The sequence below is a fragment of the Meleagris gallopavo genome, chromosome 7 (genome assembly GCF_905368555.1).
Source record: "Meleagris gallopavo chromosome 7, MGAL_WU_HG_1.1, whole genome shotgun sequence".
NCBI lineage: Eukaryota > Metazoa > Chordata > Aves > Galliformes > Phasianidae > Meleagris > Meleagris gallopavo.
In genome coordinates this window covers 34,347,536-34,372,681 of record NC_139410.1, presented here as the reverse complement: position 1 = coordinate 34,372,681, position 25,146 = coordinate 34,347,536, and the positions used below count along the sequence as shown (strand labels likewise).

General features: G+C 41.3%; 1 protein-coding gene and 1 long non-coding RNA gene across 16 annotated transcripts in view; one reads left to right on the top strand and one right to left on the bottom strand.

Annotated features, from left to right (window-relative positions):
- The first annotated feature begins 14 nt into the window (after nucleotides 1-14).
- Nucleotides 15-23,827, top strand: LOC104911823 (uncharacterized). Of its 4 annotated transcripts, XR_014884328.1 has the most exons (11): nucleotides 15-268; nucleotides 7,551-7,713; nucleotides 8,696-8,800; nucleotides 11,506-11,622; nucleotides 15,308-16,880; nucleotides 17,055-17,458; nucleotides 18,059-18,167; nucleotides 18,246-18,379; nucleotides 18,905-18,964; nucleotides 20,415-20,557; nucleotides 23,497-23,827. It is a non-coding gene; the product is annotated as an uncharacterized LOC104911823 (long non-coding RNA). The 4 variants fall into 4 exon arrangements; XR_014884329.1 differs by having other exon boundaries at nucleotides 15,311-17,458; XR_004160379.2 differs by having other exon boundaries at nucleotides 15,308-17,458.
- The window catches only part of MBD5 (methyl-CpG binding domain protein 5), a 130,249-nt gene continuing 127,011 nt past the window's right edge, over nucleotides 21,909-25,146 (bottom strand). For all 12 annotated transcript variants that reach the window (XM_085227883.1, XM_085227888.1, XM_085227889.1 and 9 more), the window contains one exon: nucleotides 21,909-24,672. In XM_085227883.1, the coding sequence (XP_085084009.1) occupies nucleotides 24,601-24,672 (72 nt within the window). In that variant the 3' untranslated portion in view covers nucleotides 21,909-24,600. The remainder of the gene's footprint in view (nucleotides 24,673-25,146) is intronic.

Genomic DNA, 25,146 nt, shown 5'->3' with positions numbered 1-25,146 from the left:
GCCGCGCTGCGCGCGCAGCCAGAGGCGGTGCTGAGGGGAGCCGAAGAGGAATAGAGGGCGGGTGGGTTCTTCGTTTCTCTGTGCTTCAGCCTGTCCGGGGGCTCCGCTCTTATGCAGGTGGGCTCTCGGCTCGCTGCTCGGCCCGCAGGAGCGGGTAGCGCTGAGGCGGCGGGAAGGCGGCCCGCCCAGTCAGTCAGTGTCAGTCAGTCACCCACCGTGCCGGTCAGCTGCTCTGCTTCACAGTGAAGGACTGCAGGGAGTTTTGCAGGTGCCGGATCTTTACTTTTAAAGGTGTTTTGTTTCGGTTTTAACTTAACAAATGGGAAAACTGTGACGATCAGATGCTGCCCAGGCTGTGGTTTCTCGGGGTTAGCCCAGTGAGTGACACTCGTCAGGATTTGCCTTAGCAAAAGCTGCTGGCAGTGAGCCTGAGCGTGCTCCTTCCTTGTACTTTGGGATTAATACACATGTCTAAACAATACAGTGAGGTTAATGAAAGTTAGCAGTGGAGGTTCAGGATGGATATCAGGGACAGGCTGTGGGCATGGCACAGCTCCCTAGGGCAGCCAGAGTTCAGGGAGTGCTGGGACACCAACCTCAGCCATAGGGTTTGACTGATGCTCTGTGGAGCCGGGATTGGACTCGCTGGTCCTCAGGGGTCCCCTCCAACTCGGGATGTTCTATGATTAAATTAACCTGCCTGCAGATCCCTGCCCTCAGAGCTCCCACATGCTGTGCGGAAGGAGAAGGGGTAAAAGCCATACACTCCAATTAATATTACAAACAAACACTTCAGAAACAAACTCATACCCATTCAAAAATATTCCTTCATGTGGTACTCTCTACGTGGATTTAATCTTGAAGACGTGCAGAAGTTTCACGTGCTACAAAGTACTGAGTTTCTTGTTTTGTGTTGTCTGTAGGTCTGGAGTAGTGTGTTTGCTCGTGCTCTTCTGCTGTAAAAATGCCTTGCTCTTGTTTGTTTTCTCCCTCTTTCAAAGTACACAAAGCTAAACAAGAGCAAGGCATCCAAATTTTAGAAGAGTGTCCTCAGCATGGAGCGAATAAGCCCAAGTCCCCGTACAGACAAAGCCACAGTCCTCCAGTGTCCCAGACCTTCTCACACCTAGCCAATATATGGCTTTATCATAGAGTCATACAATCATAGAATGGCCTGGGTTGCAAAGGCCCACAGTGCTCATCCAGTTCCAACCCCCTGCTGTGTGCAGGTCGCCAACCAGCAGCCCAGGCTGCCCAGAGCCACATTTAGCCTGGCCTTTAATGCCTGCTGGGATGGGGCATCCACAGCCTCCTTGGGCAACCTGTTCTACTGTGTCACCACCCTCTGTGTGAAAAAATCTGCAAAGCCCATCACATTTCCAGTACATCATACTTCCATATTATACTGACATCATAAATATTGACATCTTGAGATCAGGTAGGCTGCTTTTTCTTGTTTCCACCTTAGAATTCTTACAGGGGTTGTCACTGCAATATGCTGCCCCCGGAATGACCTGGAACTGTTAGGCTGATAAGCTTTGACCATGTCACACTTTGGAGTACAATGTTGACTGTATCTAACATTCTATTCCATTTTTCTTTTTTAGAAAAAAAATCACCAACAACAACAACACAAAAGATTGTCCAAACAAGTTTAGTCTCTGAATTGCAGTTGATTTTTGGTTACCTTATGCATTTGTTGTCTATGTAGTTTTATATAGTAAATGTACACTGTTCTTGATAAACACATGATTTACAAAATGAAGAATAATGAATTCTGTCAGCTAGAGAGAGATAAGGAAGATGAAACAAATGCACTAACTCACAAGAAGAGGGAAAAAAAAAGCAGTAATAACTTTTGGCTCATGTCACATAGATCAGAATTATCTTGGGAAAGAAATCTGAAAATTATGTTAGATACTCCTATGAAAGCATCAGGTTAATGTTCAATTATGTAGTATAAATATGAACAAATGAAATTTTAAATTGATGAGGAAAAGAACGGAGAAGAGAACTGTGATAGTGCATCCCAGTCTACTAAGTCTTACTTATAATTCCCTTAAATATTTTTGTGTTCATAGACAATTCTTGACTTGCACTGGAATTAACACCCTTTTACACAGAAGCACATCATAAAGCAGTTCAGAACTCAACACCAGTCTTGCTTGTAGTAGCCCAGACTGTGTGTGAGACACATTCAGCAATGTTCCCTTTTACAGGAATGTTTAACATTTGTATAGTTTTTAGCTCAGTAGTTATAGGAAGCAGCCAGACTTCCAACACTCAAAGTTGGTTTGCTATCACCAAAGTGATTCACAAGTGGTTGGTAGAAGCAGATGGTTGCCATTTTCCAAAGAGTAATTGCAATGCACTTGTGCAACAGCTTTAGTTTCTCAGTCTTACTGTGCAGCAACAATCAGGAGATTGTAAGTGAAATTAATCCTGAGCTGGAAACAGCACTTTTGTGCATCTTCCTTAGGACAATCAGAGCCCAACAGCTGCGTCTGAGAAACTGAAAGCTGTCGTAAGGATGGTGATATTAACTGTTTCATCTAAATGAAGGTGGTAGCAAAGAAAGCTCTGTAGCTCTCGGAAGCTCAGAAGCTAGGTTAGCATTTTGATGATGATCTAATTAAAGGATGAAAATACTGTGACTTTTCCCACACCAGGCAACTGTCTGATGTTGTCTTAATTATCAGCTGCTAAACTGGGTGTTTAAAGCAAAGGATGAACTGAATTCGACCTCACCTGCCAGGACCCAGCTTCACAAGTTAAAACAGGTAGTTAAAATTGCACTCAAATGTGAACTTCCCCTACATAGCTGACAAACTGTAAAAGGGGGATGAATTCTGCTTTAAGAAAATGAAGTGCATTTTCAGCTCATGGTTCATGAGTTTTCTGTATTATGTGGGTCCTCTTACAGCCCCGCTGTAGAGATAAGATGTTTTATAAGGCTAGGTTAGCTTTGTGGAACAGGCAGTTCCTCCTGAAATACTTCTTCAAGAAGTTAAAAGACAAGGACTTCACTTTTTCTGCGCATTTTGTTCTTTTCCACTGCTTAAACAACAACAACAACAAAAGAACAGAAATGCAATGCATTTACCCTTAAGGTGGCTCTTAGTTCTGAACTCATCCCAATATTTTATTTCCACAAACAATGCAATTCTTTTAGAATTTTGCCCTGCAGTGTGCTGGAGTTTTTTCATGTAGCTCAAAAAGCCATTGCATAAAGTTTCAACTTACATTAATACTTTATGTAGCTTAGCTTTAAGCCAGAACCATACATCTTTTCTGTGCGTCCTTAGATCTCCTCATCCTGTAAAATATTACAGGTTTTCTGAATAATTTAAGCAATAAAAAGTATTGTGAGCAGTACCTGACCTCTAGATAACTTGCTTTTGATGGCGAAAAAGAACCCCAAAGAACAACTTTTCAAAATTCAGTAGTTGAATTGTGACAATTAATTATAGACACCTGCATAACGTTTAGCACCAGGAATGCTTGCTCACAGCATAGCTGCCTGAAGAATCATAATATCTGGCAGTTTATTTGCAAGTGTTTTCTGCTGCTTTTCATTGCTGGAATGTACATATCGGATCATTAGTCTCACATCAAGCAAAAGCCTAAATTTTGATGTCAAAATTATGGTGACATGAAGAATTGCCTGCCAGTGTATGTTATTGAAATGTGATGTCATGAGTGTGTAATGGTTATTTGTTTTATACGTTGTTTCTTTATGAGTACCAGACTAATAAAGAAATGTGTGGACTGTATGGAAACACAGATAACCAGCAGTTGTTAATGGCCTCTGCAAAGGCATGGAGTAGTTCCTGTAGAAATGTCTGAAGTCTTGAAAGATAATGAGAGTATTAGGATGCTCAAGGCTTGACTGTAAATGCACAAAAATAATCCCCAAGATTCGAAGTGTACAGAAAATTATCTTTGTGTTCTGCAGCATTCCAGATATTCACTGCGTGAGGATGTGAAGGAATGACTGTGAAAGTGATGCCGACGATCCCGTTAACAAATATTTCCAAAGTCACTCATACAGCTATTGTACATTCGGGATTCCTGTCTTGGTAGCAGCAGCAGCAGCCTCATTAAGGAGTATTTGGATCTCATGTTTAAGTAAAGCTTCACTGGAAGGGAACCTAAAAGCAGCCAGGAGGCTGGCTTAGTAACTTCAGCACAAGGAAAAGTGCTGAGCTTTCCAGGAGATATATGAATGGACTAGGGGAGTCTTTTTAAAGGTTATGAAGTCCTTCTTTCTCCCTAGGTCTGAGAACTCCTATTGAAGTGAAAGAAACCTCTGTCCTATTCATTTCAAAGGGAGTTTTGTCAGGAAAAAGAGCTTGATCAAAGTAGCTACTAAGCATTCTTAGTGGCTAATGTTTGGAGTTCAATGTATCAGCTGTTCCAAACCATTTCTATTTCAAATTATTCAAAGGCTTTAAGGAACTGGCTCCCTGCACGTTTTCCTCTTTAGGATCACCAAAACCTATCAGCCAAAATATGAAATCTGGTATGGAATAGCTTTTTGGGACATTGAAAAAGCTGAACAAAAATTAGAAAATTAAGTTAAAATCTTGATCCCAACAGCAGGCACCATAAAAAACTGAGTAAAAGGGAAGCTACGGAAACAGCTGATTTCCAAAATTACAGCAGGAAGGTAAAATGATGAAAGATTCTCGAGCTAGAAAGCAGCAGGAAGCTCCTCATTTGCTTTTATACAAAAATATCTTTGTCGAGAAATAGATGTAAAAGAAAAGTATACTTTCTGTCTGAAGATTAGCAAAGGTATTCAGAGAGGTCACTGATTCACTAAAGAATCCTGGGGAGTTGTTTCTTATTGTAATCCTATTGTGAATTCTTAGTCAAAAGAGAAGTATACTCTACTGAGACTGTTGTCCTTTATGACCCAATTCAGCAAGCATGTTAACAGCAGTACAATTATGAAATCAAATGTATTTGTCTTAGAATTATCCTCCATAGAAGTATACAACCAAATGACACGCTGCTTTCTTAGATGACATTCATAGAAAAACAAGTTTGCCCAACAGCTATCAACCTCTAGGGTTGCGGAAACTTTCATTTTAAGAGAGGTCATTCTTAGGTGCTTGTAAAGACATTCACGTTTACTGCATCAGCTGAAATTTGTTCTTCATGCTTACATGCCTGTATCCATCTCTGTCACACAGCAATTGCACAGAGGATATGCAGAGCATCAAGTCAGATCATGAGCCAAAATCATTTAACGCAGCTCAGAAACACAGGAGTCTAAGAGCGAATATACAGCAAAGTTACTGCATTGAAATATAAAGAACTATTCTAAAATATTATCACCAAAGTGTATGGGATAAGGATCTTCATAGCTCAAATTGGATACATGTACTGAAAGTACAGAAATCACCACTGATTTGAACATATTTGAATCATAGAATGGCCTGGTTGAAAAGGACCACAGTGCTCATCCAGTTCCAACCCCCTGCTATGTGCAGGGTCACCAACCAGCAGCCCAGGCTGCCCAGAGCCACATCCAGCCTGGATTTGACATTGTTGAACATTGAAAAATGAGTGAAGCGGTGTCTGCTTTGGTGTTGGACACACCAGAGTGGAGAGGAGATTCCAGAGCAGCAGCACCGACACGGCACGGTGGATATTGCAGTGAAGATGTGACGTGTGTTCCCTTCAGTCTCCTGCCTTAGATGCTCACACCCAGATGAGCAGGCTGCCTCGTGGCTTGAAGAGAACAGCTTTGTGTCATTAAGCACAAAATATGAAAGTGAGCAGGAGGAGATGTATAGCATAACATACCAACCCTCTGCTGGTATATGAGGAAATCTCAGCATAGATGCTTATTTCTCTTAGGACACACAACTGCTCTCTCCTGTTGTTCCTCCCTTCCCCTCAACACAACAAAAGCAAACAAAACAAAAAGCCTTCGGCACTAAGCAGAACCAGATGAGGTGCGGGAGCTGCTCTCTTCCTGGTCACTGAGCAGCGCAGCTTTCACTGCTGCAAGGCACGTGCTGTGTGACTCAGTGCAACTTGTTTTACCACCAGGAACACGGCAGCCTTGCAGTGCAGCGACTGGTAAAGAGGAAACCAGTGGTTATGCCTGGAACGAGGAAATCACTGTTGTAATTGGTACATAATGAGTATTGTATTCCTGCTGCTAAGGTTGTGAAAGTAACAGTAGGCCTTACAAAGAGACATTTATTGTGTCACCCAGAAAAATCTAGCAGAGAAAAACTTGAAAAATCGAGTTTACAGATGTTCACAAACTTATCCCACCGTCTCACAGCTTGCTAAGCAAATGCAACATCTTATTGGTATCTTTTCAAAATCATTGTGTTTCGAGGAGCTCCTCAGCATGTGTTAATAAAGTCATAAAATCCCACGTGTTCTGCCACGTCCCAGGTACATCCGTGGCATTGTTAGGCTCGCCAAAAAAACCAAGACTCACAGAACATTAAAACTGTGGGATTTTAATTCAGAACCCAGAACAGTGAAGGAATTTTCCTAAAGTGGAATCTGTGAAAAACTGCCCCAGCAGCGTGGGGTGCTGCCTTTCCTTTTAAAACCTTCGTCGTTCTGCTGAATTTTACCTTGAGGGTAGAAGCGGATCTGCTTTCTAAAAACGCATTTGCATGCACCAGTAAAAGTAAGAAACCAGGAAATACGTGGAACAGAAATGCTCTAAAATCTGCATGCTCCCCTAAAACATCACAGTAAGCACTGTTTTCTGGAACAGTGGTCCAGATAAAGTCATTTGTCACGCTGATAAAAACAGCAGCATTTTTCCTGCCCACCCAGTTCTGGGGCTGATAGGATTTGGTTCAGCCTGATCTGAGGCAGCAGTGTGAGAAAGGCATCTTTCATGTGTAGTGCTCATTAGAGGCAAGTTGCATGTCACTTTTCTGGAAGATGGGACCGAAAACAAGCAGAGAAAAACAAGTGTCTCTCAACACCATTGCTGTGATACTAGAGACAGAAATATTAGCTTGGTTCCAAGAAAAGTAAAAAGGAAAATGAAAGTGTCACATTGACAATGGATAGTGCAGAGGCAGTGCTGTTTGTACTGTATTCTCTGTGCTTAACAACAGAAGTTTTTAGTCTTCTCTTGTCATTTATGCAGTGAACATACAGATGTAGAAGTGTATCCAAGCTTCAAGTTTCTGTAGTTCCTTGCAAGGGGCTGTTTTAAACATGCAGAAGGCTTTTACTATGCAAACATGGATCTGATACAGTATTTCCTTCTCCTGCTCACTGTTCCCTGCTGGATGAGTGATTCAGAAACACCCCAATACATGTACAGCATGCATATGATAAACACACAACTGCATGCAAAGCCTCACTTCCAGGAAAGCCACACATCTATACCAGCTATCACTTCCTCGGGAGCAATGCTGTGAGCTGCACTCAGCTCAGGGATTTGCTTGGAATTAAGTGCCATTATTTCCTGGAAAGATGGGAGAAGTTTGCTTTCTTACACATTCAGCTTCTTTACACTTGTTTTTGTTTTTGTTTTTTTTTTTTTTGGATTACAGTCAAACCCTTTCTGAAAGAGTGAGGAGCATGTTTCCCATCGAGGTGGGTGGTGTGGTGCACTGCAAGGCCTGCCTTGGGAGAGAGACACCATTGTCAGGATGTGAACTCAAATGATGGAGAGCCAGGAGCAGTTAAAGAGAGGAATTAGTTCCAATATAAAAGGTATTTCTGGATGTTCAGGACCTATGTCTCACTGTGTGAGTAATGCCAGTCACACCCCTGGAAGCTTTTGTTTCACGTTGACTTGAGCTTTAAAGGCATTTTCATACAGCTGAGTCTGATTACATATTCCTGATGTGGATGTGGAGAGTCTTCTTGTGTCGTGGGTTTTGTGTATGGACATAACAGCACTGTCTGCAAAACTAAGCTTCATTAAGATAAAAAGGTTTTAAAGGGTTAAAAGAGGAACTGAATTGTTGGCATGGCATAAACATAGGGTAGGAGGACATGAAAATCAGTAGGGTAAGGTGATGCCTTTGTGTTTGAGTTTCATATGAAAGCTGTGGAAAATTGCAAATGCAATTTATAGATAACTCAAGGCAATGTATGTGCAACTACCATAAAAATATGTAGTCAAATAGGAATGGAAAACCCTGAAGAAAAATTGTTTAGTCATAAATATTTTCAATAAAATATTGATATATTTATCTCTCTGCTGGAGTGGTGCAGAAAAGCCGTCTCACTCAGGGTGAATGGAATCATTGGAGGGGTTCAGGGTTCAGGCAGTCCTTGGGGTCTGCTAAGGCAGCTCATGGGCAGAGCACTTCTCCGTGCCTGCATTCGCTCTGATGAGTCTCAGCAGTGGTTACACAGCAGCCACAGCAAGCGTGGACATGTGAAAGGATGTGTGTGCTGTTGTACCTTCATTCCTGTTAGATAACTGCAAGCTGAGATGGTGAAACTTTTGATAGCTCAGTGCTACCTGATTTCAGGTGGGTGAGGAAAGTGCTTGCACCTAAGGGTTGAGGGCACTGCAAGGATCTTGGTTCCACCGCAGGTCATTGGTGAAGAGGGAGGATTGCTGACTATTCTACTTAGGCTTTTAAGTAAGCTTTCCCATTGTCAGTTCTTCAATGTACATAGAAAAATGATTGGTAGGAAGAGGTGGTGTTTATTTTCATAAGTAATTTCGTTTGTTTTAAAGGAAATGCTAGTGATGTGTACATGGCAACCAGCAGGTCAGGAGAGCTGCTATACAGAGGAATGGGAGCAGCTGAAAATAGCTGAAAACAAGAAAAGCACAGAAAAGGTAAGTCATGTCACGTGGAACAATATCTGAAGAGACAGGCATTGTTCAACAGTACTAGAAAACGAGTTGCAGGCCTTTCACTTTCTGTATTACCCAACCATGAGGCATGGTGATGTAATGCAGGAAAGCTTTTGGCAAGGTTTGCTCTGTGCTACTGAGCCTTACTATGAAGGCTCTAGTAATAGTGCAATATGCAACACTTGATTACAGGGATTATAGGGAATTTCTAACCTTGCATCCTGAATAACGTCTATGAGATTAAATATCAGGACACCAAGAGTTTCTGGTTACACCAAGTGTAGGAAAAATCTTGTAAGACAAAACAGTGTCTGGTTCAGTACTTATGTGAATGTGTCACTAACCATTCATAGAAACAAAGGAGAAATTCAGAAATGGAAATTACTGCCATTGTATGAAATAAGCAATACTGGAGTTTTAGTATAGATCTTTAAGAAGCCCGAAGTAACCTTTCCAGTTTCCCCAAGCATTCAGCATTTGCTCATGAATTGTGAGCTTTTCTTGAAGTCACAGGTTTAGATTTGGTATCAAACTTTCTGATACTCCTGGTGCACAAAATCTTAGTTTTCCTCCCCAAAGTGCTGTTTTCCTCCCCAAAGTGCTGATAATATAAAACTTACCTAAGCCTGAAAAGAATCTTATAAGCTGGAAAAGAATCTTATAATCTATTTTTAACAAAATGCTCCCCTAGGCCTCATTAGATTTTTAACAGACAGTAGTTTTAGAAAGGATATGCATGAGAGCAATTTGTGAGACAGAAAATACACACAAGAAACCAGCAAGTAATGTTAAAAAATAGTAATTTTTCTTATATGACAAATCTGAAGCAAAAAGACAGAAAGATTAATTATTGTTTTGGTTCTGAAGGATTCCAAGCCTTCCTCTAATTTTTATCTAATTCCCTTTCTTACGAACATTCAGCAATTTCACATTGTCAGGTGTGGCTCAAATATTTGTGGTTACTAAGGTAGGTGACATTGCCACTCAGTATCCAAGACGCAGATGGACTTGCTGAGCCATTAGAAAATGTTATATTTAACTCAAAATTATCTGTTGCCTATTAATGGAATCCTACCTATGCGTTGAATCTGAACGTAGAGCTCAGATCTGCCCATCAGTGAGCAATGTGTACAGTGATGAGGAAACCCTCCACAGTCTGTGAATGCAGGGCTGCTTTGCCTATCCAAAAAGCTCTTCTTATAGATTAGTTGCATTATTATATTATTATTATACTTATAACTTACTGTGATAAGAGCTGGAACAAAAATAACAACATACCTTCTCCTCAAAGAGTGAGCCATGAAGGGAGCTCTTACCACTGTTTTAAGATTTTCCTATTTATTTTCTGGCTTACTTTGCTTCAGTGATATCTGTGGTTAACGTGTTGTACAAACTCAAGCTGAAGCAGTGCTGAAATAACCAGCATTACATGCTCAGCTCTCCCAGCTCCCGACCACCAGGATTTTCTATGAGCACAATTTTCCCTGCAGAGAATGGGGCTTTCGGTGTCCTGCAGCAATATTTGTATTCCTTAACTTGTTTAACCTTGATTTGTTTGTGTGGTGATGAGTTTCAGATTCATGAGTTTCACTCTAACTGCAGGTATCAAGATGACCAACTCAAAGGATTATTAATAAAGCAGTGCCCTTGTGTCACCCAGTGCATATTAAAATATTCTGAATTGGCAAGTTATGGTTCTATGCAGGCAGCTTTCTTTTCCTACTGGCACCTGTTTAATAAAATGGTTTGTTCTTCTCTGATTGCCAGTTTGAAAGGGAACAGATCCAATGTATGACAAGACAACCACAAAAAAGAAACCGTAGGTCTTTGCTCATTTTTAGGATTATTAATTTTCTGATGAACAACACAGGTATTCTTTCCACTGCAGGGAAAGTCTGCTCCATGGCTGCTCTGTGTTCCTCCACTCAAGTAAGAGCTGTTGCCTTCTTCAGCATCAGATGCGATGCCACTTTTCCCTAAGGGTCATGCTGTGTTTTGAGGCATTGTAGTCCATTTGGATTATAAGACACCACTCTAAACATCATCTGCCCATCACAGAATCTATTCTTTGTAGCTTCATAATGCTCAGTGAAAACATCAGACCCATGGTTGTTGTAGCACCTAGCAGTTCCTGAACCATGGTTCCTGCACTTCCTTTCAATGAAATTTCACAAGCATTCTCTTTCAAGATACATGAGGTTGTTGTTGGTTTTTTTTTTACATATATATTTTTGTTTACATTTCCTAGTTTATGTGCCCATTTTTTAAAATTGCAATTTCAGATAAATCCCTGTTATCCTGCCCTCTTGGTTAAAGAGCCATTTGGTGACAGGTTAAAAGATTCAGTGCAAGTTTGCAATTTTCATAGGAAAAGCAGCAAGCAAAATACTGAAATCTTCGAGAAAGGTCAATTTGATGTCAGTAGCACCAGGGCACAGGATGTGGGGATACTGAGCGCCCTGCTCCTGTAGGTGTGGTTAGTGGCAGGCAGCCAGGCTGGCATCACCACACCCAGTGCAGCTGTTTGTTACCAGACACTTCCAAAAAACAATACTTAAGATTAATTTAGGAACAGACTTGATGAAACATGTTTAATTTCAGGTATGTCCAGAAGTCTGCTTAGGTATGTTGTTAAAATCTGTTCATAGTTTAATCCACTAAATTACCTCTCTGTTTTGGTCCTGAAGTTTGCTTTTGTTGGGGATGCAAGAAGCTGCCTGAGATTCTCAGCCTCCTCTGCAGTCTCGTGGTTACTCTGACGACTTCACTCTTCTGCTGTGGCTCAGCATGACAACCTGTACCTGGTAAATAAAGTGTCTGTGTGTAGAATAACAGAAGCAGCACAGATGGTAAGGAGAAGGTTTTGAGAATGCTTTAACAATACAGAACAGGTCATTTCACTAGCAACTCAGTTTTACAGCAGTTAATTGTATTCTAGAAGGATAGATTAATATTCATATGCTCAATAGTTGTAACTCCTTTGATTCCTCTCTGATTAACACAAGTTAAAGTGTATTTTGGGGATAACAACTGAGCCTGTATTTTGGGTAGAATTTTCAGTTCTCAAGTTTTGCTTTGAGAAGTATCCAGTATAATCTTAAATACATAAACTGGCTTAAATCTTCCTACATGCAAATTTTCTAAAATATATTTCAGAAGTAATGATTTTAAGCAAGTGCTTCATTGAAGCATGACACGTGATTTGCCAAACAGACTTATGACTAAGCCAACACAGAGTTTTGTTCAGTGGGACCAAAATTTGTTCCAGTGTGATTCATCAATGAGTAAGAACGATGCTATCTGGCATTTTAATCTAAGCACAGATTTGAATAATGACCTGAATTTTTTGAGGAGCTAAGCAAGAAAAGGAAAAGAAAAAAAAAAACAACTATAAAGAATTCTGTAGTTGATATCATTACCTATTTTCAGCTATGTGAGTCAGTGAGCTATCACATGGATTTGCACAGAAATATCAAAGCAAATCCCACTTCAAACCCACACCACTTCCCAATATATACCCTCACTCGTCAATTCCAACAAACTGAGTTAACATATGTTTGTCTGAAACACAGATCAGAACTATAGCAACAATTAACTGTCTTAAAACAAAGACTGATAGCTGAACTGAGAAGAAATATGCAATCAACAAATGACATTTGCTGACATCAGTAGGTAGGGTCTGTAACATATGCAGAGATTGAAGGTGGCAAATTTTTTTGCAAAATTGGAATGAAGATTCTAAAAAGACAGAGATGGTAACTTGTGTGGATATTCTTCAGTAACAACGATTGAATCAGCTGCAGCTGTCATGTAAAGACTGAAATCCAACATATTTCTTCAATATTATAAACTTCCTTTGGTATAAATACAAGGTACCTCTGGATTCGTGAGAGAATCATGATTCGTAGTGGCTTATATTTTGAAACACAAAGCCAATTACTGTAGCAGGGGAAAACACAACTCAAGCTGTTAAAGGATTTTTCCACTAAATTGTGTCCTAGCAGAAGATGAAACTTTGACAAAATTTCATTTTTTTTTTCTCCAGAATGTTGTATTATTGCATAGTGATGCAGAAAAGCAACTACTTGTCCAATACTGGACAGCAGAGCAAGAAGAGTTTGTAATGTGGTAAAGCAAACACTCCCAGCAACGTAAGCAATACTGAAAATCAGATCTTCTCGTTCCTTGTCTGTGCTCTTATTTGAGCAAGATCACACAACAAAACAAATGAGCTAGAAAATAAGTGATGTTTACTGTGGCTTTTGTTGGGAAATACCCTTACCAACTGCCTTTGGTCTGTAGCTGATCGAGCTGTGGATCAGGACTGCTCAAAAGAGAGGATAGCTGAAGACCTCCAAAGATGTAAATCCCAATGAAGGAGGCACACATACCACGTTATTCAGGGACAAGATGGGCTGCACAATGGGGCTTGTTAAGAACCAGCTGGAGCTGTTCTGAAAGTCCATGCTACAAGTAAACTTATCTCAATACTGCAGGCAATAGGTGCTTTAGAAATAGTACTGCCAGGCATGTTCCTCAGCTAAGAGATCAGGTTTCTGCTTCTGTCCTGGGACTGCAAATACAGAAGTCAGTCACCAGTCCAGTGATCACCTCAATCACCTGCATGCTTTATAACACTATATTTTGTATCAGTTTTTATGTATTCAGACTTCACAGCCTGGAACCTAGTGTTAGATACGAATTCTAGCTCCTAAGAAGTATGTATATATGAGTGTATAGGAAGGACGAGCAGTTGATGCAAGGGGCTTGGCTAGGTTGGTTGGGAGCAGGGAGCAGCTCAGCTCAGTTTGCTATGCAGAGCAGACTGTACCTCTTTAGAAGATGCTCTGAGAGAATATACTAAGAAAAGCTTCCCTAAAGTCACTGAAATACTGAACAGATGCAATTGTCTACAGGGTTTAAATAAGAGCTGATTCAAATTTCAAACAAAAAAGATAATGTGGAACTTCAGTTAAAAGGAGCTATTTCCCAGAATAGCAGAGAACAACTCAGGCTGTTATTTATTTACTTGAAAATAATGGGCTCTGATGCCTTTTTGTAGCAGTAATATCAGAGCTTTAAAAGAAACTTTGTTCTCTAACTTGCGTTTTTCTGAGAAATACAAACTTCTAGAGATTTAACCTATTTGCATGATCCAGAAACAAGCAGAAGAGAATGCTAACTTTGGTCAGGAGGTGCGCTTTGCACGGTTTTTGCTTTGCTGAAGAACAAAGCTGACGTAAACCCTTTTGACTTAGAAAACCAATAGCTCATGGAAATTCTGAAGGAGAAATCTCTTTCTGGTAAGAGATCATAAAAAAAAAAAAAAATCAACAAGCAACTATGTCAGCATCACAGCAAAAGGCCACAGAATCCTAGAATCATTATGGTTGGAAACAGGAGCTCTGTAACACATTTATTGGTCATGTTTCAGGAAGAACCTGGGTATTGTCTGTTCAGATTACTGAAATGATGACCTAAAAGTTGCACTCATACTGATGGCTAAAGTGTAATGAAAAAATCTTATTTAGCTGTAATTGGGACAGTGCAGGGCTGAAGGAAGGGAGCATGCAAAGCATCTTCCATTTTTCAGCAAGTGAGAATGGTGAAGTAGTCAGACTGCTGGACCAGTGCCACAGAGAGAATGAGAGTGGCTTGGAGGTATTGCCTGGATGATGCCATGTACTGTATGATGTGCTGCCCACACTGCCTGCTCCCCTGCAGTCTGCTTGTTAGGGAGCTAATGGGAACGAATGCCATCGTTTTCTGTTCTACTGTTCCAGGCCCAGGAGAGCTTCACTCCAAACCCACAAAACCAGAGGCTCACATTTACATGGCTACAACATTATTGTTTATGTTTGCCTGTGACTGCTCCCACCAAACAAGTCTCACTAATGTCAGCGTTTTAATCATGTGGTTCTCTTTACAGCTCTTTTAATTAATATTCACCAACTCTTTTCAAAAAATCAGATCTAAGTACAGGCACAGAAGGCACCTGCTGGCTCCACTCCTCCCTGTCCCCTTGTCTTGGGATGGGGACAGCCTGGCATGTTGCTGATCCAGAGGAAGGGGTGCATTTGCTCTTCTAAAAATATTTCTTATATTGAAGATGTTCATCTCCTAAAACTTTTAGGGTCAAAAACCAGTAGGCTGATTACACTTCCAATTTGGTAAATAAAATTCATTTTGCTGCAGGCTCAATTATCTTTGTGATGCACTTCATTCGCTCTTGCTGCTTAATCCATTATTTTATTAGATACTTAAGACACCCATATAAAACAGCGAGGAAGAAGATCACTGTAAATAATTGGTGGCAACATCTTCATATTAAAGCTAATTAATAGAAATATGACATTCACGTCCTTTGGAATTTGGCTTGCTTTCAACTTCTCGCTTACACAGTACGAGCAATCACTAAAATATACACAGAGATGCTGTGAGGTTTGTTAGAAACTCACTTTGCCTATTTTATATTTATGTGTTGCTTAGCAGGAAATGATCTCCTCTGAAGTAGAAGCACAGAGAACTCTGCTCCTGAGGACTGGTGCATATCCCAGCCCCACACAGCTGAGAGCTCAGACCGGGGACCGGCGCGATAGCATCTTGCTGTACAGATTCCGTAATTAATTTTAATTTCTTTAATTAAGTATTTAGTCTTTGGGGAAGCAGTATGAAAAAGTTGCTTCATAAACTGACAATGGGCAATTGTTCTAAGTTTCTTATCCTGCAGGCACACAGGATAATGAGAGCTATAGAAATACTTGGGCAGATTGATTGCACGGAGCAGATAGGAATCCCTTGGCACAATCCTCTCATCTGTTTTCAAAGTAACAGGCACCTCCCAGCTCTTCCAGTGAACATCACTGTTCCCCCGTGTTGCAAGAAGTTAAACCAGCTTTGTCTGAGCGCAGCTATTGGGGGACGTCCCAAATATGACAACACTGAAATGAAAGAAATACAGAAGAAAATGGACAGATGGGACTGAATTACCACTCTCTTGTGAGCAGGACCAAAAAGCAGTTCACAATAAAAATCTGGAGACGTTGGTGATTTCAGATTCAAGGGGAGAACTTAAGAGATTTGTATCCAAATGTATTTTCCCTGCACATGTGAAAGAAATCTTTACAGACTGACTCAAAAACTGTCCTGCATGATATCACATGCATATGTTGCATCAGGAGGTGACACTGGGAAAATGGCCACTAGTCAATTTTATTGGACTCCTTGCATTCAGTGCATGGAATGCAGGGGCTTCACTTCAACACTACAATTTCTCCACCAAAACAAATTCTCATTTGAAGCCTTACAGCTTGGGTAGTTAAAGTGGCTGCTGACTTCACCTCATCCCTTCATCAAACATCAACAGACAGCAGAAGTTGGGGAAATAATGTTATCAAGAGTCTAATATCAAAACTCCAATACTTTTCCCAAACACACATAAAATGATATAAAAGAAAGCCAACAGATGCAGTGTCATATGGATTTGCTTAATGGCAATGCTTAGCCTTTCCAAGAAAGGTTTACATCTACATTTACTACTAAAACCTGACATTTGTATTGAATAATTCATAATTTGTTGTTTTCTGTGCTTTGCTGCTTTCCTTATATGCATGAACCGAAGTGATGTTATCTCTGCTCTAAGGGAAGGAGATCAATCTGTACATATGCAGATACTTTTGTTGTCGTTCTGTGGGGTATAAATACATATTTAACTAAACCAATGCTAAAATTCCCTCTTTGCTTATGACAGAAATGCTCTGTACAGATTTAATTTGCAACATGACTGTGCTTCCAACTAATTCTCCCAGGACTCTCCCAGGTATTTTGGCAACAATCACATGTAGTTTGGACACGTGTTTCCATGCCTACCTGTGCCTCACTGTAAGACAAACTCATCCCTCTTCACTCTCAGCACAGCTGCAAATGAGATCGCTGCCAGGGCTCTTCTACTCTTCCACCTTTTACAGCTTCTCACCTCCCACTCTGCTCTGACCTCAGCACAGGAAGGATTTGAAGCATTTGAAGATACCCTTTGGATCTATACAGAACCTCAGCAAAGTGTGTAAGTAGGAGCCAAGGTGCTGTTTTTGTTACTTTACTATCCTGTTGTTTCTAGCATCAGCTTTACAGATATTACAGTTGGAAATACCATACTTGTACTTTTATCTCCTGAAGTTTGTACTTTTTAAAAACTAATTTTAAGACACTATTGTCTATTTCAACTATTCTATCATAGACGACTTATCAACCGTAAAGGTTGAGGGAACACTGCCTTTTTTCCTTGATGCTTCATCTGCAACTGAGAGAAGCAAAAGAGGAGCTTTGGCTGATCCGCTGCTGCTCTCCCAGGCCAGTTGTCTTCTTTCCTATTTCTCAAGGAAAAATTTCTTATTTAACTCACACCAACGGATAAAGTGGTGCAGCATCATTTTTTCTGCTACTGTAGCACATGCTGTAGCATATAAAACTTTCCTGCTTCTCTCTAGATGGGAGTCCCTAGGAGTAAGTTCCTTCCTAAAGCTTGCAGAGCAGCCTGGGGCAGTTCCTGACTAATTTGGACACCTGGACACGGATCCCTGTTCTGCATCCTGCCCTGAAGGCTTCACCTGATGAACCAATAGCCACAAACTCAAGGCACAGGTATCTAATAGCAAATCTTTCACCATGGTCTCTTTTATATTTATTTATTTTTTAATTTAAGTATTTTTTCTATTCTAGTTTATACTGCTTTTAGCTCAATTTCTACTTAAAATATCGCATACATGATCAGACTTTAATTATGCAAAAGGAGTCCTTGCAGTACGTGCCAGCACAGCTTCAGCCCTTTGGAGCAGCACAGAGCAATCCCTCTGTTTCTGGAGTTCAGGGGGGATGTCTGTTAATCTCCCCACTGGTTTATGGGGTTCCTGGTAACCCATATGGGTGCGTGAGCCCACACCTGGTTCTTAAGAGCCAATAACATTCCTAACTTAAAAAGCAAATTAACAGAAGGATCTCATGATGTTAGCTGAAATCCCAAGTGCTCCATTTGCTTAATTTCACAGAACCATGGAATCACTAAGCCTGGAAAAGCCCTCTGAGATCCCCAAGCCCAACTCCCCTATGCCCACTGCCCACATCCCTCAGTACCACATCACCATGGCTCTGGGACACCCCTAAGTACAGTGATTTTCCCCCCTCACCCTCTGGGCAGATGTGCCAGTATCTGATCTGAATTTGTATTAATGTCATTCATTATAGCATAAACTACTGAATATCTGTAAAAGGAACAGCAAGTGTGAGACAAGGGGGTGTTGTCAGCAACTGAAACTAAGAACAGCTGTCCCAGGGTGGGATCGACACTAACAGTGTAAGTAAGATACTGAAAAAGATTTGTTTCTAGATATTTTTAACTATAGTTCATTATGTTGTTTTCTTTTCACACCAGGTTTCCTGCTTGAATCTCCCTCACACACCTAATGCTTGTCACCTGTACTGTAGTTCTGCTCTGTTCTGCAGTAACTGCCTTCCTCTGGGCTGGAACACAAAAGAAGACCTTGTGAAAACAGTCATCATTTCTGGGTACTTGCAGTGCCTTTTTTTTTTTTTTTTTCCACGTGGGTTAATATAGCTTCATGGTTATTTCTGGGAAGCAGCTACTGACAGCCGGATGGTCTTTGTCATATGCTGAGAATTATCTGCCTGCTTGGGCAGGATTTGTTCTGTCACTTTGGAGCCATCGTGCCTCCCTCTGATGAGGGTTTCATTCCAGCCTCTCTTAGGCCTTCCCTGTTTCTCCCCACGTTCCTTCCCTCCCAGCCCCAAGACAACAACCACATATCAATAATTAAGTGGGCAGCTGAGTGCTGGGGTACTTATTTCTGAACACAGTGAGGACACTCCTTTACCCAAGTGATTAATTTCACATTATGAGGATTTTTTTTTTCAGATGTCTTTTTGTAGCAACAAAAATTGCACTGGCCCAAAGAACTACAACTTCTGTTTGCCTGAAACTTCATGGATGTGATAAGCATGGAAACACAAATTCTCCTTTTAGCCACAATTAAACAAAGTAATAATAGGAAAATGTTTTTATTTATTTTTCAGGGGTAAATGTTCACTTCTTTTCCCTCAGAATCAGAGAGGAACTCCCAGAACTGATCACAGGTAATGGCAGACTCCAATACTTCTTGTTATTTTTATGATGTTTTCTCATGCCAGGAAAAAGTCAGAGAGAAGCAACAAATTCTTTTCCTGGAATTGAAATATATGTATATATATATATATATAAAATATATTCATATTTATATGTATATTTTTTAAAACCAGAAAATTGCCTTTCTTTCCAAACAAACAAACAAACAAAAAAAGTCTTAAAGATCTGTCATTGGAGGAGCTGAGAACTCCTGAAGTAAGATTACAGGAGATGCCCCTCCTCTAGACCTCTTCCCTGGGCTGCAACATCTGAGAAGGTTTCAGTTGCTCGGGTGGCTCTCAGTTGTGCCAGGTTCTGCTGTTTCTTTCTGTACCTGATTACACACCTGCATGAGAGTTCACTTACTGTTAAGTAAACGTGAAGTGGAATCACATGTGTACAAGTTATGTTTTTAGTTTTCTTTTTAATGAGGAGCATTTATTCTTCCATGTTCCTAGGATGCATGGCTGCTTGCTTTGGCTCCTGCCAACCTGCACTACTGCTTCCCTAGGGTTTGTCTGCAGGAAGGAGATTCATAGAATGGTTGGGTTGGAAGGGACCTCAGGGATCACGAAGCTCCAACCCCCCACCACATGCAGGGCCGCCAACCTCCACATTGCATAGCAGCCCAGGCTGCCCAGGGCCCCATCCAGCCTGGCCTTGAACACCTCCAGGGATGGACGGGGCATCCACAGCCTCTCTGGGCAGCTGTTCCAGCACCTCACCACTCTCATAAGAAAGAACTTCCCCCTGACATCCAACCTAAATCTCCCCTCCCTCAATTTAAAACCATTTCCCCTTGTCCTGCTGTTATCTACCCTTGTAAAGAGCTGACTCCCCTCCTGTTTATAGGCTCCCTTTAGCTATTTAAAGGAGTGGGGGGTCCCACTCTGCAGTGTCACTGTGCTGGCTGTGTCCACAGTATGGAAAGGGAAACCCTTCCTGTTCTCCATGGGGATAGAACTGGATGATCTTTAAGGTCTCTTCCAACCAATGCCATTCTCTGATTCTCTATCTTTTCTAGAATAGAAATTTCCAGAAAGATCTGTTCTATTTTTTTTTTTTTTAAGTTTTGTATTTTATTTTTTCTCTTCTAAATCCTTGGCCCTTATCTCCTGTTGCAATAGCATTCAATTACAGCCAAATTCTTATCTCACAGCAGGTAAAAATGTGAGAGAAGAAATCTCTCCAGCCTGTGTTTTGTGGGGGCTGCTTGCAGTCAAATGGAATCTCTGATTTTTTTAAAGCAACAACAAAAACTTCTTTCATAAAGAAATAAATATTAATAATAAATAATTAAAGAGCAAAACCCAGGAAGGAGAGAAGGGAACTGAAGGCCTGACTTACCCCTGCTCAGCTCTCAATTGCACATTGAATAGCAAGTGCTGCCATTTCAGTTCACTGTGGTTTATTCATTTGCAGATCACCTTCAAGCCTACAGCAGAGGTTGGTGGGACTTTCCAGGTACCAGCACATGGGCAGCACGTGGCAGCAGCACTGACAGCACTGCACCGTGTGGCAGCAAACAGCTCCAAGTTTGATCTCTGCTTCTGAGCCTACAGCAGGTACACAATGGCTCTGCTTTCCCCACCAGCCCCAGCCCCCAGAGCACACTGCTGCCAGCTGCCACACCGCAGCTGCTGCTCCATTGGCTTTTTGGAAGCCTTGAGTGTCCTTCCAGAGCTTTCTGGACATCGGTTTAAACTGAGCTTGCAGTGAATTTGGAGCTAAGTTACCTGTTTACGTGTTTTGGGGTTTTGTAAATCAGCACTGAATTGAAGGCACTCCATTACTGGGTTCTCAGGGCAGCCTGTGACGTGAGGGCTTGCTGCTGCTGCTGCTGCTGCTGTTGGTGCTGCCACAAACCACAGTGAGGGGCCTGGACGCCGTATCCTGGTGTGGCTCCGTGCCTGGGTTTCACCAGCTAAAGCCTCAGCAGCTGGCAGCTCCCAACTTACCTGCAGATGCTACCCGCGTTCATGGGGACCAACTAAGGGCAGGACCCAGGCTTGTGGGCTGAGCTGCAAACTCACTTGGCTTTGGTGCCTTTAATTCAACGTTATCACTGTTGGTTGCTATTAAATTTGAGAGCGGTGCCCACGGCCCGATTTAAGCCTGGGCATCCCAGCATGCTTGGCGTTTTGCAATGAGAGGAGACAGTCCCTGCCCCGAAGAGAACATCACAGGAACTTTTTTTTCTGGTGATTTAATCATAATATTGACAGCTTTATCAAAAATTACAAAACTGATATTAAAAAAATTTCTAATTCTTAGTAAGACTAGAATGGGTTTCTTTTTTAAAAATAGAAAAGCACTTTTATGCTACTGCTCTTCTGGAATTCTCACATTACAACCCTACATAGCAAAATACAAATGTAGCTAAGAAAGGTAGCAGGCCTAAGGTACTTCAGTCCACCACGAGCCCTCTAACAACTTCTATACCATCAAACTCAGGGACTCCAAAAGGGTATCACAGTACTTAGAAACCTTCTGCAAAACTCAGTTAGGAAATACCTGGTAATGTTACGTTCCTTCTAACCTCGAAATCCTTAGACTGTGAGTATGAGACCTGGGACAGCAGAGGTGGGAATTGGTATTATTTTTTTCCCCTCAGTGAATATTACTTTTGCAGCTGATTCCAGCAAAACATTCTCTGCAAGAAGTGAAAATACGAAGAAAATCCATCAAAACAAATGAATTTTTTTTTTTTTTTTTTTTTTATGGTGTTCACAAAATGCACCATAACAGAAAGAGGAATATTTCCTTTCATCGGAACGCCCCAACCGCGCCGGCACCGCGGAGCGGAGGAGCAATAAATAAATAAATAGTGGGAGCCACGGCTCCGCGGGGCGGTTCTGTGTCACTGTGCCACGGACGGACAAAAGCCTCCTTCCACTTTCCACAATGGAGGTTAGGTTGTTTTTTTTTCTTTTTTTTTTTCTTTTTTTTTCTTTTTTTCTTTTTCACCTTTTAAATATAGGAATTCTCTCTTAAATTAGAAAGTAGGCAAAAAGTATTATTCTTAATTTTTTTAAAGTTTCATTTTAAGTCTTCTGTTAGAAAAAATAGAGATTTATTAAACAAAAAATAATAAGGTAGAAAGAAGGGTTGGGCCTCCATCAAAAAAGTATATTATGCTTTAATGCAAAGAGAAAGAAATGGCTCTATGGGCAAAATTCAAGTATGAGTGACCAGTTTTTTAATCGCAAAGTAGGTGCAACATTTTTTAAAATGTTACAACACCGCATGACCTGTAATGCTCACAATATTTACATTAACTGCTTACATGAAACCATAAAAACTCTAAAAGAGAAAAAAAAAAATGGTATGGACTGAAACAAACTACTCCTAGCACCCACATCAATGCCATTATTAACCAATGAAATCAAGTGCACAAAAATACTTTACATAGTCTACTGATGTAAAGTATACACTGGTGAGGAAGTACAAACCTAAGGAGTTAGATGCCAAAAGAAGGTTGCTCGATACAAACTCCGCTCTAGGACAGAAAGCAAAGGCAGAACCCAACCGAAGGGAACCAGGCACGCACGCAGGCACGCGCACACCGCGGCGTGGCCGTCCGACACAGGCGGGACACACGGCAGCAAAGCGGGCTGCGATGGGAATGGACAACGTCAACTCTTGGAACATGACGAACACATCAACTCGGAACATAAAAATGCCAACTAAGCTACACCAAAAAAAAAAATAAAAAATAAAAATAAAAAAAAAATTTTAAAAAAAAAATAATAAAATCACTCCACATGAGTTTGCATGTAGGACCGTGGCGTTACACACATGACAAATGAACCTACCCCGCGGAAGGAAGGGCTCCTGCTCCAGGCCCCTGTAGCCAGTGTAGCTATTGCGATCCCTTGGGCTGGGGAAGGAGGAGAAAGAGCTGTTTGGTGAGACACGAGGAAGCGGTGAGCCCGGAGGGACTGCTCTGTGCTGGAGCCCTGGGGGCCGGGTCCTCAGGGTCAGCTGGCCTCTGCCACGGGCTGCGTGCAGGGCTGCTGCTCCCAGAGCCAACGGGATGCTGACTGCTGCCAGTGCTGGGCCAAGGGAAGACAGAGGGGAGCTCTGGCTGTGCCCGGGGGCCAGCGGTGACCTGGGAGCTATTTCAGGAAGCCCTGAGGATAGAGGGTGTCACTGCTTCCATCGCCATCACCACCATCCACGTGAAAAATGTATGAGCTAGAATGGAAATAACGTTGTGCTACACTTCTGTTCGTTAATTTATAATGGCTCATAGCTTTAGACTTTTAAATCTGTAGTGTATTAATTTTTTCTACATTTGTTTCACATTTCTCACTTAATATAACATAAATAATTTGGTTAATAGATTTAACCTGCACATTTCAGCCACATTAATATATATAAGAAATCTGTTAATGGTATAAATAATTCTTTTTAAATAAAATAAATCTGATATGTTACATAATACTGATAAAAATTACTGCTGCTAATAGTTCTGTAAGCCACCCCTGATTTTCTGTTTCAGGACTGTGAGATGGGTCTGGGATTACCTCTCTGAGCGCTGGGAGCACGCCGTGCGTTCTGCAAAACCAATCTGCAGCCAGCACCAATCACGGGTTGGAGCCCCATTAACAGCCAACGCGATGCTTCACAATGTCAGGTAATTTCAGCTAATCAACCTAGGTGCTTGGGGGTCGGGGTTACTGGGGATAGAAACTCTTTACTTTAGCAGGTGGCTATGAAACCTTAACTACAGAAATAGCTGACTAAAATAGCCCATCTACTTTTTTTTTCTTTTTTCCTTTAATAAAATCTACACCATTCTACTTTAAAAGTAAATAAAAATGCAACCAACAGTTGCAGCCTTTGAATCATTACTTAGAGCTGTGATCCCACGTCCCGTTAGGAATCTGCAAGGTTGCACTCTCCTACAGAGACCTGAAATGGAGTACAGTACTTCCAGGCAAGGTTCATTCCAAACAGACAGGATAAATGGACACTCAGTGGCGTGAAGTGTATGTCATAATTAAGGTATTACATAATCATGCCTTCTCTCTGCTGTTAAATACAAAAACAGCATCTTTTACATTATCATATAAAAGCATTTAGGCTGTATTTTTATTTATCACTTTACACTGGTAGTCTCTTGTATGTGTACTCAATAGAAACCAAAGAATTTTGTACACTATTTTTTTGTACAATAAAAGATAAAGTGTGCATTAGGTACGCTTGTACATGACAATATTGTACAATATTTACATTTCAGATATCACCATGAAATTCTGTATTATCTATATACACAATGAAAATTTCTCAGAAACATTTGGACTATTCCTTATAATCACAATTTTAGTATTATAGAAAAAAAAAAACAAAACAAAACAAAAAAACCCCTCAGTAATCATCTGACATGGTTACTGTAACCTTCCCAGATTTCTGATTGGCTTTTCCAGCAACCTCTCTCCCTCCTGCTCATCCACACACTGTACCACACTCCACGTAGCACCCCGCGGCGGCGGCCGTCTTCATATAAATATTGATATAACCACGTCTATATCAATACCTACATACAGACTTATGTGCACGTTCGTTTTGATAAGAACTGGACCAGTAACAAAGACATTCAATGTTATCTAGAGATCTTCCTCCTCTTGGGTTTTGGAGGCTTCACTTGTCTGTCTCCCTGCGGGATTTGGTGGACCTAGAAATAAGTACAGTCACAGGTTAGTGAAGAAGATTGGTCAGAGTAACCAGCCAAAAGCAACGAGACATGGACTGCTGAGATGTTGCTCAGCTGCCCTCATGGAATCATTAAGGCTGGAAAAACCCTCTCAGATCCCCATGTCCACCCCCACCCACCCCTCTGTGCCCACTGCCCACATCCATCAGTGCCACATCCCCACAGCTCTGGGACACCCCCAGGGATGATGACCACCACTCCCTGGGCAGCTGTGCCACTGCCTGACTGCTCTTTGGAGAAGGAATTGTTCCTCACACCCAACCTGACTCTCCTTGGTACAACTTGAGGCCATCACAGTGGTTCCACACCCTCACAGCCCTGGGGAGAAGAAGGCAGCTCCTGGCTGCCACAGTCTGTGTGCCCCAAAGCTCTGGGACCTCAGGGAAAGTGCCAACTGAACTGAGATTGCAGTTACACCACATTCTGTGACACAAA